Raw genomic sequence first — 13,853 nt, forward strand, 5'->3', positions numbered from 1 at the left:
TGTTCTTTGTATTGTATAAACCAATCCTCCAAATCATCAAACTGCTCTTTAAAAAAAAGGGAGAAGGAAAAAGCTTGGAAGAAAAGACACTAATATATATTAAAACAAATAGACATACTAATACATGATTAAACAGTTACTGATCTGGTTACCAGGTTCACCTTTCCCTAACACAGTGTCAGGGCCTGATGTTCAGGATAAAGGATCATAACAGAGGACATGCCTCCTGTAGGCAGGCTGGCTTTCTAAAAGGAAAAGGAAAAGAAGGAAAAAGTTATCCCCAATCGGATAATGGCCAGTTGGTTGCACTAACATCACTCCTTGTGGAAAGAAACTTCAAGAGCAACAGTGGAAGGAAACATCATACTCCACAGCCATCTTTTATAGATCAATATTCTGCAGACAGAAATTATTGAGGTCCTAAGGCTCATTTTCATTGTATATAATTCTTCCCACTTATAGTGGATCATTTTCCTTTTTTGTTTGTTAATTATTATTTTCTTCTGAGGAAATCCTCCGCAGCCTGATGTATGAGAAATTTCCATCCAGAGCAGTTTTACCTTTTTAAGGCACCCCAAGATGAAGGAAAAAGAATTCCATAGAAGGGGAAGATATGAAGCAAAGACACAAAGGTAAGAGATATTGGGCATATTAAGGGGAAAATATGTGTTTAGGGGACGAGAAAGAAGTAGTATATACCAGGAGAAAATGCTAGAGTTTTAATAGAGACCAAATCATAAAAGGCAGTATTCATCATGACATTTCCTTCAAACATACACACACATTGACTGCCATTTAATTTTTTTTCATATTATCTAATTTTGTCAACTTACATTGTTACCATCCAAGCCTGCTGCTTGTTCATGAGGAAGCCAATACACTGTGACAGCAGAGGTTATAGCGGAGAAATAATTTCATTATTTAAATGCATGGGGCATTGCAGGGCACTATGCAAGAAGATGGGAGAATTTTCTCAAATCCATTTTGCCAAGAAGGTGGGGGCCAGGTTTTTTATTTTTCCGAAAAAATTCAGGGGATACGGGTGTTTTTTGTTACATGGATGAATTGTATCATGCTGAAGCCAGGGCTTTCAGTGTCCCTGTCACCAGAATAGTGTATATTATACCCAATAAGTAGATTTTTATCCCTCACTCCTCTCCCACTCTCCCCATCTTAGTTTTCAATGTCCATTTCACCACTTTATGACTGTCTATATCCATTGTTTAGCTCCTACTTATAAGTGAGAACATGTGGTATTTGTTTTTTCCATTCCTGAGATACTTTCTGGTGAGGCCAGGGGTTCTTAAAGATAGTTTGGTGGCCAAAAGGCTAGGGAATTGGGTCTGCTGATTGGCTGGGGATGAACTCATGGGGTTGGGAAGCAGAAATCATCTTCTTGGACTGTCAGTTTCCAGAGAGGGTCACAAGACTAGTTGAGTGAGTTCCATGGTATGGGCCACTGGTCTGGTTGGGTCAGCTGGTCCACCAAATTGCAGGCTCTGGAGCATATATCAAAGACTAGCCCTAGGCTTCATAAGGATGATATTATCTATGGGAGAAATGAAGAAAGCTAAGAATCTTTATGACCATCAGCTATGTGACTCCTGAGTAGTAAACAATTTTAGGGAAGCAAGCTGGGGAACAATGGTTGGTTGTATATATATATATATATATATATATATTTTAACTATGTCTCTATCTTTGCAGAGTTCAGGCCCCTACCACAGTTATACCATATGGCCCCTTATTAATTTTATAAAGGGTGATTTCAATGTAACTATGAGTCTCTACATGGTTTATTAGTTGATTTACTTTTGAAGAAGCATAAGACTTAGATTTAGTTAAAATAAATAAAATTGTCAATATCTTCGATGATGAATTTGGAAGTGTTGAGACTTCCAGGATAGGTTTTCAAAATAATTTTCTTCTACTCATTGAAGCAAAACATATATTTTAAAACAAGCAGCTTACCTTTGCCCTGGAGAGATATCTCCTGGAAATTGCTCCCAGTGTTAAATTTGCTGTTCTAATGCTCGTTTAATTACTTTCTTCATTTTTATTTACCCTCAATAAAGTCTCTTGCTCTCTATTCCTCTGCACAACTTCTCTTGGGAGCAAGAAAAGCAATATGCTTACTATTTGTTAACATTCCAAAATCTACTTTTAGTTTCAAAACAACCTCTAAGACAAATATCACTCATGTAACACATTGTCAAAGGTCAGTGGAGTTGATTGTTAGTTGCTAACAAACAGAAGTCAACACTTGCATATATTCCATTTATGCCTTAAGATATGCAACTTTAAAATGATTTATCATGAATTCAAGCTCTCAATTCACAAAAACAAAATATATGCTCATGGTTTATGCCGACTTCCTGAAAATTTAAAATAAAAATAAATTTAATATTAAATGCAAGGGTAGACATTACAGGTATTTTATAAGCATTTTAATTATTTCTTAAATTTTTATATTAAGTGATTTGAGCATCTTTATCATACTGCATTTTGCAAACAGAAAAAAACACAACCTTTATGTCTTAGAAAATGAGAAATACTACAGCTTGTTTTACCCTGCAATATGCAGAACATCAAATATTGAATGGATTCAAAACACAAACTGTCCAATGCCAGGAATACAAAGGTGGAAAAAAGAAAGTGTGCTCTCCAGAAGCTCCTGATCTATTAGGGGTGGCAGACAAATGATTCTTTTTTTTTTTTTTTGAGACAGAGTCTCGCTTTGTCACCCAGGCTAGAGTGAGTGCCATGGCATCAGCCTAGCTCACAGCAACCTCAAACTCCTGGGCTCAAGCAATCCTCCTGCCTCAGCCTCCTGAGTAGCTGGGGCTACAGGCATGCGCCACCATGCCTGGCTAATTTTTTCTATATATATTAGTTGGCCAATTAATTTCTTTTTTTTATTTATAGTAGAGACGGGGTCTTGATCTTGCTCAGGCTGGTTTCGAACTCCTGACCTCGAGCGATCCACCCGCCTCAGCCTCCCAGAGTGCTAGGATTACAGGCGTGAGCCACCGCGCCCGGCCCAAATGATTCTTATTCGAGATAAACTGTATCAAGTGGTGAGCTAGAGCTAACAAAACATCATTAGAACTATAAAGGAAAAATAGTTTGATGCTACAGAAGTTGATAGAAAACAAAACATGAAAAGCAGTATTCACAACAGTGCTTATTTTCAATACATGTATGCATTAGCTGCCATTATATATTTTCCCCTCTCACAATTTCTAAAGGCCATTGCCCATCACAGTGATCACATAGAAACCTAGAAACAGGAAGAAGAGGGAGAGCTGGTTTTCTGGCTGGTCAATTAAGCCTGAGAGGATAAACTCTGTCACAGAAGAGGAGGTCTCAGCAGCCATTCTCCTCCAGGAGGGTCTGTAAGGCAGGAGAGGGAAGAGAGACAGAGAGACACTGAGACATGCCATGAAAGTTAGTGGAACTAAGAGAGTTAAGGGAGTGGGAAGGAAAAAAAAAGAAAAAACATTTACTGCACACAAACTATGGGATAAGGATTACTCTACATGCCATGGGGCATTATGACTATCCCCCTTCTACAGATGAGCACACCGGGCTAAGCAACTTGCACGAAGTCCCAAAGCTACCGAGGTGCAGCAGCAGGTGGACTCAGGTGGGCTGGCTCCCCTGGGTTGAGCTTTTAGCCACTCTGCTGCAGCACCCAGCAGGGCAGACAGGAACTCACCCCCTTCAGCTTGGAGCCACAGTGCTGTCTCTACTGCCTTTCATCCATCTCTGTCAGGACCCTGCTGAAAAGGTGACAGCTTGGAGCTGAGACCCCTCTACTTCTGCTTCTACCCCTTGAGAATCAAAATGTCTAGTTTAATCTTAGTTCTCTTGCTGAGCTGGAAAATATGATCTCTGATTGTGGCTTTGCCAAGAGGCCACTGTCCTAGGGATGAGACAGCATCATTTCCTAACACCGTAGATAACAGGAGACTAAAGAGTTCCATTCTGGATTAGAGACCTCAGTGAGCTAGTTATAGAGGCTCCCTCAGGGCACTTGCCCAGACACCGTCTTCCCTAAGGTAGAAGAGATGTTTGTTTACGCCATCGATAATGCTTAATGTGGCTTTTAATGACCTATTCTTTCATTCATGTTACATCTTTTTAAGCATGATTAATAGCAAAACACTGTGGGGAAAAAATATGTTGCTACCTTGTATTGAGCACTTACTGTGTATCAAACACTGTATCTGACCCTCATAGGGATAGCAAAGATCCAACAGCAATGTGTGAATGACTCATATATTACCTACGACAACCTCTATAAATTTTCCCTATTAATTTCCACATTAAAAGTGAGGAGCACACACAGCTAATAGAGTCCAGAATCTTGAGTCAAACCTTGGTCTGTCCAGCTTCAAAATTCATGGTCTTATTCACTGGCTATACTACCTCCCTGTAAGTGATAATGAGTTTCTGAATCAGCATTTTTACTTATAAGGATCTCATGAGACTCTTGATATTGACAAAAAAAAAAAAACAAAAAAAAAAACAACAACAACAACAACAACAAAAAACCCAAACAAGTAATTGTAAAGGATGGTAAAAGTGTTGGAGGTAGGAAAGGTCACATTAGGGGGAATTGAACTTCAGAGGAGGAGATTCATTATTTCACTCACATCCAATATATACCAAGACAATTTGAATTTCTCCAGGCTCAAAAATAAAGAAAATCTTTTCTTATTTCCCTCTACTATGTATTCATGCAGTTTAAGGTCAACAATTTAAAACAAATACTTGCCAGATTACTAATATCAACTTTTATTAGATCTGAAGGCCAGGGAACAGATGCTACAGTCACTATGTCAGATAATAAGAAATTGAAAGAACAAGAATGACATTCCTTCAGCAAATATATATTGAGCATCTACTATGCCCCATAAGCTCTTTTGAGTTCTGGTTATTCCTCAATGGAAAAAAAAAACTTAGAAAACAAACACCAATTCCTGCTTGCATGGAGTTTTCATTCAGGTGGGGGAAGGCAGAAGATAATAAAGGAAAGAAGGAAAACATGTAATGTGAAAAGTGCTACGAAGAAAAGGAAAGCAAGGGAGTGGTAGAAAAGGCAGAGGTACAAATTTCAATTTTAAATAGAGTAATCTGACATTTGAGCAATGCTCAGAAGAGACTTTAGAAGCATTTACTTGATAAGATCAATTACTCCACTAGAACATTGGACATCCATGGCTTAATGCAGCACCCTTTCAAGGAATCACATTTTAATCCTGTGCTTTAAATGCAATACCTTAAACCAAACTACTGGCTCTAAGGGAGAAGACTCTGACCATAGTAACAGGATACAGGGGCAAGAGACCTTGCTGAGGATTTAGACAATTACATACTACATAATGTCGGTTACTGACTGAAGCTGATAGGAAGACTAATAAAGCTTTGTGTAGCAACTTGCATTCTGCACTCCTTACCAGGGACTTCTATATGTTAAGAATAACAGATTTCATAGGCAAGAAATATATCTCTCTTTGATGAAATTCAAGCCTCATTTAGTAGGTTGGTTAAATAAGTTTTTGGTCAAGTTCAGGCCTAGAGTACTCTTGGAGAATTTTCAAAATCATAACACAAGGCAGAAGTCCATCTTCTTCCAGGCAAGTCCAACTAAAACCACTGCACAGTGTATGTTTATGAGGACATGCACATACATTGGTGAGGGCTTGCTCACCCTCAGCTGTCTCAGGAATGATGACATCTCATTGGTCAATTTACACTTACAACTGTCCATGTCCCAGAGTAACTCTAATTAATCCCAAGCCCTGTTCTAAATCCCAGTACACACACTTAAGAAATAGAGAAAAACAGTCCATTACCAATAAATTGAAATAATCCCTATGAGGAAAGCTCTTCTTGAGACCCAAGGTCAAAGAGGACCTAGGGGTTCATTAAATTTTTCACTTTCCTCTAGGAAACTTTAGGCGGTTCTTGTATGCATGATGTGACACCAGAGAAAATTCTTCTGAGATTTTTGTCACTTCAGAGATGGTTTCCATGGGAATATCATTTTGAATGCCTCAGGGTTTTATTTCAATAATTTTCACTGTGAACTTGTTCCAATATAAGCAGAGAGAAGCATAGAAATAAATATTGTTGGTTAAGTTACTTCTGATGCAAAATTGTCCCTTTTTCCAAAACCTGAATCTCTGTATAATGGGTTTCTTGTTTTATTTATTGCCAACATTAAAATATATGAGAGACATAGATTATATTAGACTCATGTGGCAAATGTATATACAACACAGTGTCTTTGTATATATGGCGCATACATTAACCCTCAAATGTCTGGTAGACCATCAAACTGTACCCAAGTGGTAGGGAAGGCAGTACCTTTCACTCTACATAAGAAAAATGCAAGAACAAGCCACAATTTTAACAAAAGAAGTAAAAGTCTGTGCAGATAGAAAAAATGGCAGCTAAAATGTCATTTGAAATGACTTCAGTTAGTCCATAAGGATGGGTATGAAATTAAATTCATCTACCAGAAGTCTTATGGTCTACATTATAGTTAATGTTAAATTGGTTTTTAGTATGTATAGTTGGCATATTAAAATGCTAAGTAAGGGGATTCAGAAGAAATGATTGATTTCCTAAAGAGGCTTACAGTCTAACAGAGGAATCTCCTATTCTGTCTCTCTCTCCTCTTTACTCATCTTTTGTTTCAAAATTTCCAGTGTTCAATTCTCAATCATCTATGCCTCTTCTTTCTTACATGTTTGGCAATCTCATCTCATGACCTTAGAAATATTCTGTACATTTTTAGTTTCTAAATTTCTAAATTTATTTAATTGTTCTGTTAATTACCTGCCCTGTGTATGTGACATCACACCTAAAATGTTCCGGTAGGATGCCCTGTTGTCACCTTGAACTCAGTAAGTACAGAGATTAATATATCTTCTTTGTCTCAACAACAGACATCTGCCCAAATCTTCCCATTTTTATTGGAGAAAGATTAGAGAGTACTATTAATGTGGTATTAGAAGTCCTGGTTTTTTGGGAATATTCTCATTTTACATCTCTTATCCTAGAAGAATTATTAGTAGCAACCCCTTTCGCTATGAAACATATCCCAGTCAAATGATAAGCTATGTGCTCTCTGTATGTATTCAGAACATCGACTTTGAGATTAAACTATCCTTTACAATTACTGGGTCTTCTACTTACTAGTGGTGTGGTCTTGGAAATTTTGTTTAAACCTCTCCTGAGCTTCAAATTGCTTATCTTAAAATGGAGGTAATAATCATACATGATACAGTTTCTGGCACATAGAACATACAACATAGAAGGCATAAAAAGTATTTTGTTATCATTATTTTTCAAATCTATGCCCTTGGATGAAATGGATGTTTTAGACTGCAGTGGTATACAGGGTCAGCTAAAACAGAGAGAGACTGAAAGGAGGAAGATGAATTAAGAAGGTTTCACAAGCTGTAGAATTAGTAAAGCAAGAACAATATCAAGAGATAACATCCTGAAAGAAGAGGATTTAATATCTCGATGGTTTGTAGGAGAATGATAGAAAGGAAAGAAGTACAAATTAAATCTTACTAAAATTTTGAGGCCAGGGAACTGTGAGTAGAGTGGCAAAAAGGAATAAATAAGGAATTGGGAGGATAAGAAACTGGATTTTAGTTTAGATGATGAAATGCTGTCAAAAACTTTCAAAAGGAAATGAATAGTTAAAAAAAAAACTGGCAATGCAGGATCAGAGCTTGGAAGAGAAGGAGTCAAAATAAAAACTGCATTATCAGCTAAATATAGGTGATCACAGAAGAATGATGAATTGTTACAAGCAGAAATATTTGACGACAGAATAGTCAAGGGCTAAGAACTACACATTTCCAAAAATACCCACAATTAGAAAATGAGAGAAGAAAACTGACCTACAGAAATGTCCAAAAAGCCAATTATAACAGCTGAGAGGAAGATTTAGAGACAAAGACCTGAAATCAAATGCCAACTCTATAATTCATCAGGTGTACAAATTTGAGGAAGATGGTTAACATCAATCCTTGAGACATGGTGTCTCTATCTGAAAACCAGGGATACTAATACCACACTTGCAGATGTACATAGGTATAAAATTTGACTTTAGTAAATATTCATTTAGTAAATACACAGGCCAAGAAAAAAAAAAGAATCTCAAGAATGAGGGTAACTAATGATTTTGTGCATTCAAGGGAAAAAAAGAAGACCTGAAAATGGCTTTAAATAAAGTCATTGAACTCGAAGAGTGCATATTACTTTTATCTTTGATATTACTGTTTATCTATATTTTAACCTTAAATGTTTGGAAGAATTTAACATTGAAGGATTCCTAGCCTGAAAATTCCTTTGTGAAGCATTTTAAGAAAAAAAAAATCCATCTCTGTAATAATTAAGAACTATCCAAAGTTTATACTTCCTCTTTTGTAAATTTTACTAATTTGTGTCTTTCAAAGAATTTTCCAGTTCCTGTAATTTGGCAAGTTTATTGTCATAAAGTTAGTTATAATATTCCTCTATTATTTTTTAATGTCTGTTAAATCTGTAGTGAATGACCCTCTTTCATTCTTGATATTATTATTTTTTGTTAGATTGTTTTCTTGATTAGCTTAGCTAAAATTTAATTAATTTTATTGATTTCTTAAAAGAGTCAGATTGTGTTTTTATTGATTTTTTCCTATTAATTGTTAATGTTCTATTTCATTCATTTATACTTCATCTGTATTACTTCTTTCCCTCTACTTACTTTTGGTTCAGTTTTCTATTTCTAGGCTTTTAGGGTAAGAATCATTGTTTATTGATTTTAAACTTCTCTAATATGAGCATTTAAAATTATAAATTTCTATCCAAAAACTGCTTTACCTAAATTTTATAATGCTCAGCATTTTTTTTCAGTTAAAAAATATTTTCTAATTTCCACCATGATTTATTTCTCACAACTGGTTTATTTAGAAGTGTGTAGTTCAATTTCCAAATATTTGGAGACTTGGCAGAGATCTGTTCTCAGTTTTTCATTTAATTCCACAATAGTCAGCGAACATATTCTGTGTTTTCAGTACTTCTAAAGTTATTGAAACTTGTTTAATGTCCCAACATATAGTCTATCTTGGTGAATTTTCCATGTGTATTTAGAAAAACAATCTGTATTCTATTGTTGAGTGAGATTTTCTACAAATGTCATTTTGTTCATGTAAATTGTTAATGTTATATAAGTCTTTTATGTTTGTAACAATTTTCTGTCTACTTGTTCTATCAATTACTAAAAGAGGAGTATTGACATCTCCAACCTGAGTTGTAAATTTTTCTATATCTTTTTTCAATTCTGTCAATATTTTTTAAAATTAAGATATTTTTAATTATTTGGTGCTGATACAGTATCTTTTTAATTAAAAATGAGACAAATCTCTTTGTACCTTTTGAGGTTTCCTTTTAATCTACATGCCTATATTATCTGTTTATATAGATACAGAATGTATACATAGGGACATAAAACTGCACCAACTGGATCCTAGCTCCTCTTTCCCCAAAGGCATCAATATTTCATTTATGTATTTAAAGTTCTGTTATTAGTTGGGTACACATTTTGAATTGCTTTGTGTTTAAAAAATCTCTAATGATCTTTGTTAATATTCTAAATCCTGAAATCTACTGTGTCAGAAGTTAATATATCTATTCAAGATTTCTCATGATTCAATTCTTATATGGTGAATCTTTTCCCATCCTTTTTAAAAAATCTATCTTATATTTAAAGTGTGATTTTATTTAAACTGCATAAAGTTGGGTTTTGATAATTTTTTATCTAGTGTAACTTTTTCTGTTTCTGATTGGCATGTTTAGACTATTTATATTCAAAGTAATTATTGAGTCACGTCTACATTTTTGGTATTTGCTTTCTACTCATCCCCTCTGGTCTGGTGTTTGTTATGTTTCTCCCCTCTTTTCCTGCCTTCTTTTGGATTGAGTACTTTCTAATATTCTCTTTCATATTCTCTGTTGGATTATTAACTGCATCTCATTTTGTTGGTGGTCGCTAATAGCATTGACAATACGTAACTGTATTTTATCAAAGTCTATCTTGAATTAATATTGTAACACTCTAGGCATGATATAAAGAGTGTACTTCCATTTCTTTTTCCATCCTTTTTGCCATCATTGTCACCTATTTTATTCCACCATGTTATACTCTCCATAATGTGTGGTTCTAATTTTTGCTTCAAACGACACATTTTATTTTAAGGAATTTTTAAATGAAATAAGCATTAGTGATTTATATTTAAGTTCCTTATGGTGATCATGAAAATGCATCTCTCAGATATACTACTTTAGGAAGTGCAAATGACTGATGACCCCTGCCGCTGCACTCTGAAATCAATTATGACCATATTTGTGCTGGTGTAAACGTGTGCAGAAGCCAGCCAGGGTTACCCGGACAGGCTAGCATTCAGGATTGCACCGGAGGTGAGGCGATGCTATGGGCTCACACATCTGCACAGTCACTTCAATGAGCAACTCTATCCCGAGGCCTGGGGGGTGGTGTTGGGAGGCTCCCCTTTGCAGTCCACTGTATGCGAGGCAGGAATCCTACAACTCCTCCGCTCAGGGTGTGCGCCCTCGCCCTCTTTCCGCCAACGCACACGGCCCAGGGGCGCCTTCCACAGAGGACATGGCGCGGAAACACCGTCGGTAGCTGGCAAGCTCCGACCGCTGCACTGAGGACAGAGACAAGAAGAGGGCTGCAGGGGGCGGGGCCCGGGGCGGGGCACCGAGGGGCGGGCCCAAGGTGGGGCGGGGCGTGGTGCTGTCTGGCTGTCCCTACTGTGATTGCCTCCAGCCAGCTTGCGGAGCGCGGGCTAGGCCCAGGGCGCCAGGGGGCGCGCGCCGCCTGCAGGCTGAGTCCTCTCCCTGCCTGAACGCGGCCGCCTCAGCCCGCGCGCCCTGGGAGTGTCGCCGGTGGCACGAGGCTCCCGCACCAGGAAGATACGGCCGTTAAGCTGGGCGCGTGCCTTCTGCTGCCGCGGCCCCCGCGCTCGCCACAGCCTCGCGCCAAGCGAAGGACGCGGGGGTTTAACGCTCACAGCTCGCGGCCGCGCGTTCGTTGCAGGACCTCCCGCATTCTCCCGCACTTACCCACCGCCGCGCCACGGTTTCCCGCGTCGCTCCGGTGCTTCTCGCGTTCCCTCGAGTTCTCCCTGTGGAGAGTTCGGATTGTTTTCTTCCTCTAGGAAAGACCCCGCAGCCTCCCAGCCGGCTTCCTTCAGCCGCGGGATCCGCAGCCCGGCTCCTCCCTGCGAGGGCACCCGGGCTGGGGCGGGACCCGGTTCCATCCGCGCTCGGCCCTCGGTCCCCGAGGTGGCCTGGGCGCCACTGCCCCTCGGCGGGGCCGGCACAGAGGTCGTCAGGGCCGGCGGCGTCCGCCCCTGAGGGACAGCCGGCGCTGACGCAGGTGGGCGGCCGGGCTGCGCCCCGGGTCAGCCCCTCGCCCGGCCTGAGGCGCCGCCGCTCCGCGTTAATTTGGCGGGGCGGGGGGATGTGAGGGTCCCGCGCCCGAGTACAAACGTCCGGATGACTCTGGGTCTCCCAGGTGGTGGTCAGGGTTGGAGGTGCGGACATGGGATGCTAACTGTGGTCACCATGGGAACACGGAGGCTTGACTCAACGTAGACCCAGGCTGGGCGGGGTCAGTGTGCTGTGGTGGGTGGCGGGTGGGACAGCTGAGGAGGGCGTGGGCCCTGGGGGCCCTGGCCCCGAGCTGCTCCTCTGGCCTTGGGGACTCAGCGGACCGGGAGGGATCCTGGCGTTGGCGTTGGCATGGCCTTGGGGCAGCACCCCTGCTCCCTGTCAAAGCTGGGAGGAGGGATGCAGCAACAACTGTTAGAGTTCCTTTGGGGTAAACAGCCAGAGAGCAGTGGGAGGATTCCAACCTTAGGTTTCTCTGGAAGGGTCGCTCTCTTGGGAATTGATTTTCATGTTTCCAGCCAAGTCCTCTCCCTCCCCACTTCCCAGCATAAGACATTCTGATATTTGGCCATTTTTTTCCTTGTGGTCCTGGTGGCATTTATATCCTATGGAAACTATTTGAATATTTCTTTTATATGGATTTTTATTCACTTTTCGGACATGCTACCAAACAGTGCCCCTCAGCTGCTGAGCAAGCATTTGTAGCTTGTACAATGGTTGAATGGGCCAAAGGCTTAGTGTTGTTTTTAAAAATAAAACAACACTAAGTGTTGTTTTAAAAATAAAAACAACAAAATAAAAGTGTTTTAAAAATAAAATATCTTGAATTAAAAAAATAAAATAAAGCACTGCCTTTATAAATCATGTAATGGAATAGAGACACTGAGCCAGCTAGTTAGTTTTATATGCTTCCTACTGATAGCAACGTCAACTTACCATGCATGGCTGGCTTAGGCTCCTAGACACTGGGTGAAACCTCTGGCCAGGGTAAGGTGAGAGGGTATAGCAGGAAGAATGGCTTTAGTGAGACATCCTATACTCCACTCATGGCTGTTTGTGATTATAGTGTTAGTTTGATCAGGTATCTCTAGTGTTTTTAGAGGTGTTAATTGCAGAAGATTGAATTTAGAGAGTAATTATCTGGATTATTCAAGTTGAATATAACCTTAATTTCACTGCAAATTGTAGGTCATTGGAAACAGAGAGTCTGAAATATATTTATATACCACCTACAAAAAGAAAACTATTCTTTTTTAAGGTATAGCAAAAAAAAAAAAATCTATTTGGAAGGAGGGATTCCCAAATGTGTGAACATTTAAATTTAAAACAAATGTGAAGATTCATTAATTTTTTATGTGAGAACTAGTGTCATGTCTTTGCTTTAAATGTTTTTTCCTCCCCTTTACTTGTCTTTCCTTGAAGGCCCGTTTGGGACCTCTCCTGCCTCTGAATTTGGATAATGCCTGCTCTGATGACACTTTGTGGTATAAATAAGAGAATCCATCTCCAGCCTTGAGCATAGGGCTGGACTCGTAATCAGCAATAATAATGGTTATGATAGTGTTTTTCCCAAATACTCTGATCAACATTTAACCTCTTTATTCTCTGACCATAAAAAAAAAATCACTGCCTATACTACTTTTTTACCCTTTGTATCCTATTTTTTTAAATTTATATTTTAGATGATGTACTTTTTTACCTGCACAATGAAATTGTAGGCCCCTTCAAAGGCTAAGATGGGCAATACAAAACTTGTTGAATTGGATTGAAAATCAACTTTTGCTTATCTTTTAATTATTTTACAAACCATATGGTTTTGTTTATTTTTCATCAACAGAAAATGAAAGGATCAGTGAAAAGGAAGAGTGTTTCATCTCTTCTCTTCCATAGAGCCCTGAAAGAACAGCCTAGTACCAGCATGTAAGTGCAAAGCTTTGTGCTACACATCTGATATGTGCATGGAACTTTATATTAGCTGAAGAGTTTTTCAGATCACATTTTTTATTTGTGGGGCTTTTTTGTTTGTTTTCCATGAGCACCAGCATTCTCTGTTTTTGTCATAGAAAACATGACTGCTGTCCTAAGGTTATTTAATGAGACGTCTTCTTTGTGAGAATCATACTGCCTTTTAGAGCTGGTGTGTAAGCTTGGTTGGTTTAAAACTGATTCAGTATCTCATATCACATAGTACATAAATATGCAGGTTCCATATTTTATCAAAGTATATTTATAGAAAAAATTAGAAATCAGAATACTGAAAAATGAATGTTGTTATACACAAAATATTGCTTATTTTTATCATAAGGTGATGCCTGTGCATGAATAAGGTAATTTTTTCATAATTTTAGATATTAAAAAAGATAACC

The 13,853-nt window shown here is 38.8% G+C and overlaps 1 protein-coding gene across 3 annotated transcripts in view; it reads left to right on the forward strand.

Moving 5' to 3' along the window:
• Nucleotides 1-10,914: 10,914 nt before the first annotated feature.
• The window catches only part of LOC105864564 (rho GTPase-activating protein 20-like), a 64,831-nt gene continuing 61,892 nt past the window's right edge, over nt 10,915-13,853 (forward strand). For 2 of the 3 annotated variants that reach the window (XM_076002616.1, XM_076002615.1), the window contains exons 1-2: nt 10,915-11,473; nt 13,325-13,407. In XM_076002616.1, coding sequence (XP_075858731.1) covers nt 13,328-13,407 — 80 coding nt within the window. In that variant the 5' untranslated portion in view covers nt 10,915-11,473; nt 13,325-13,327. The remainder of the gene's footprint in view (nt 11,474-13,324; nt 13,408-13,853) is intronic. The other variant, XM_012752536.3, reaches the window with a different exon arrangement.

This window comes from Microcebus murinus, chromosome 4 (genome assembly GCF_040939455.1).
Source record: "Microcebus murinus isolate Inina chromosome 4, M.murinus_Inina_mat1.0, whole genome shotgun sequence".
Lineage (NCBI taxonomy): Eukaryota > Metazoa > Chordata > Mammalia > Primates > Cheirogaleidae > Microcebus > Microcebus murinus.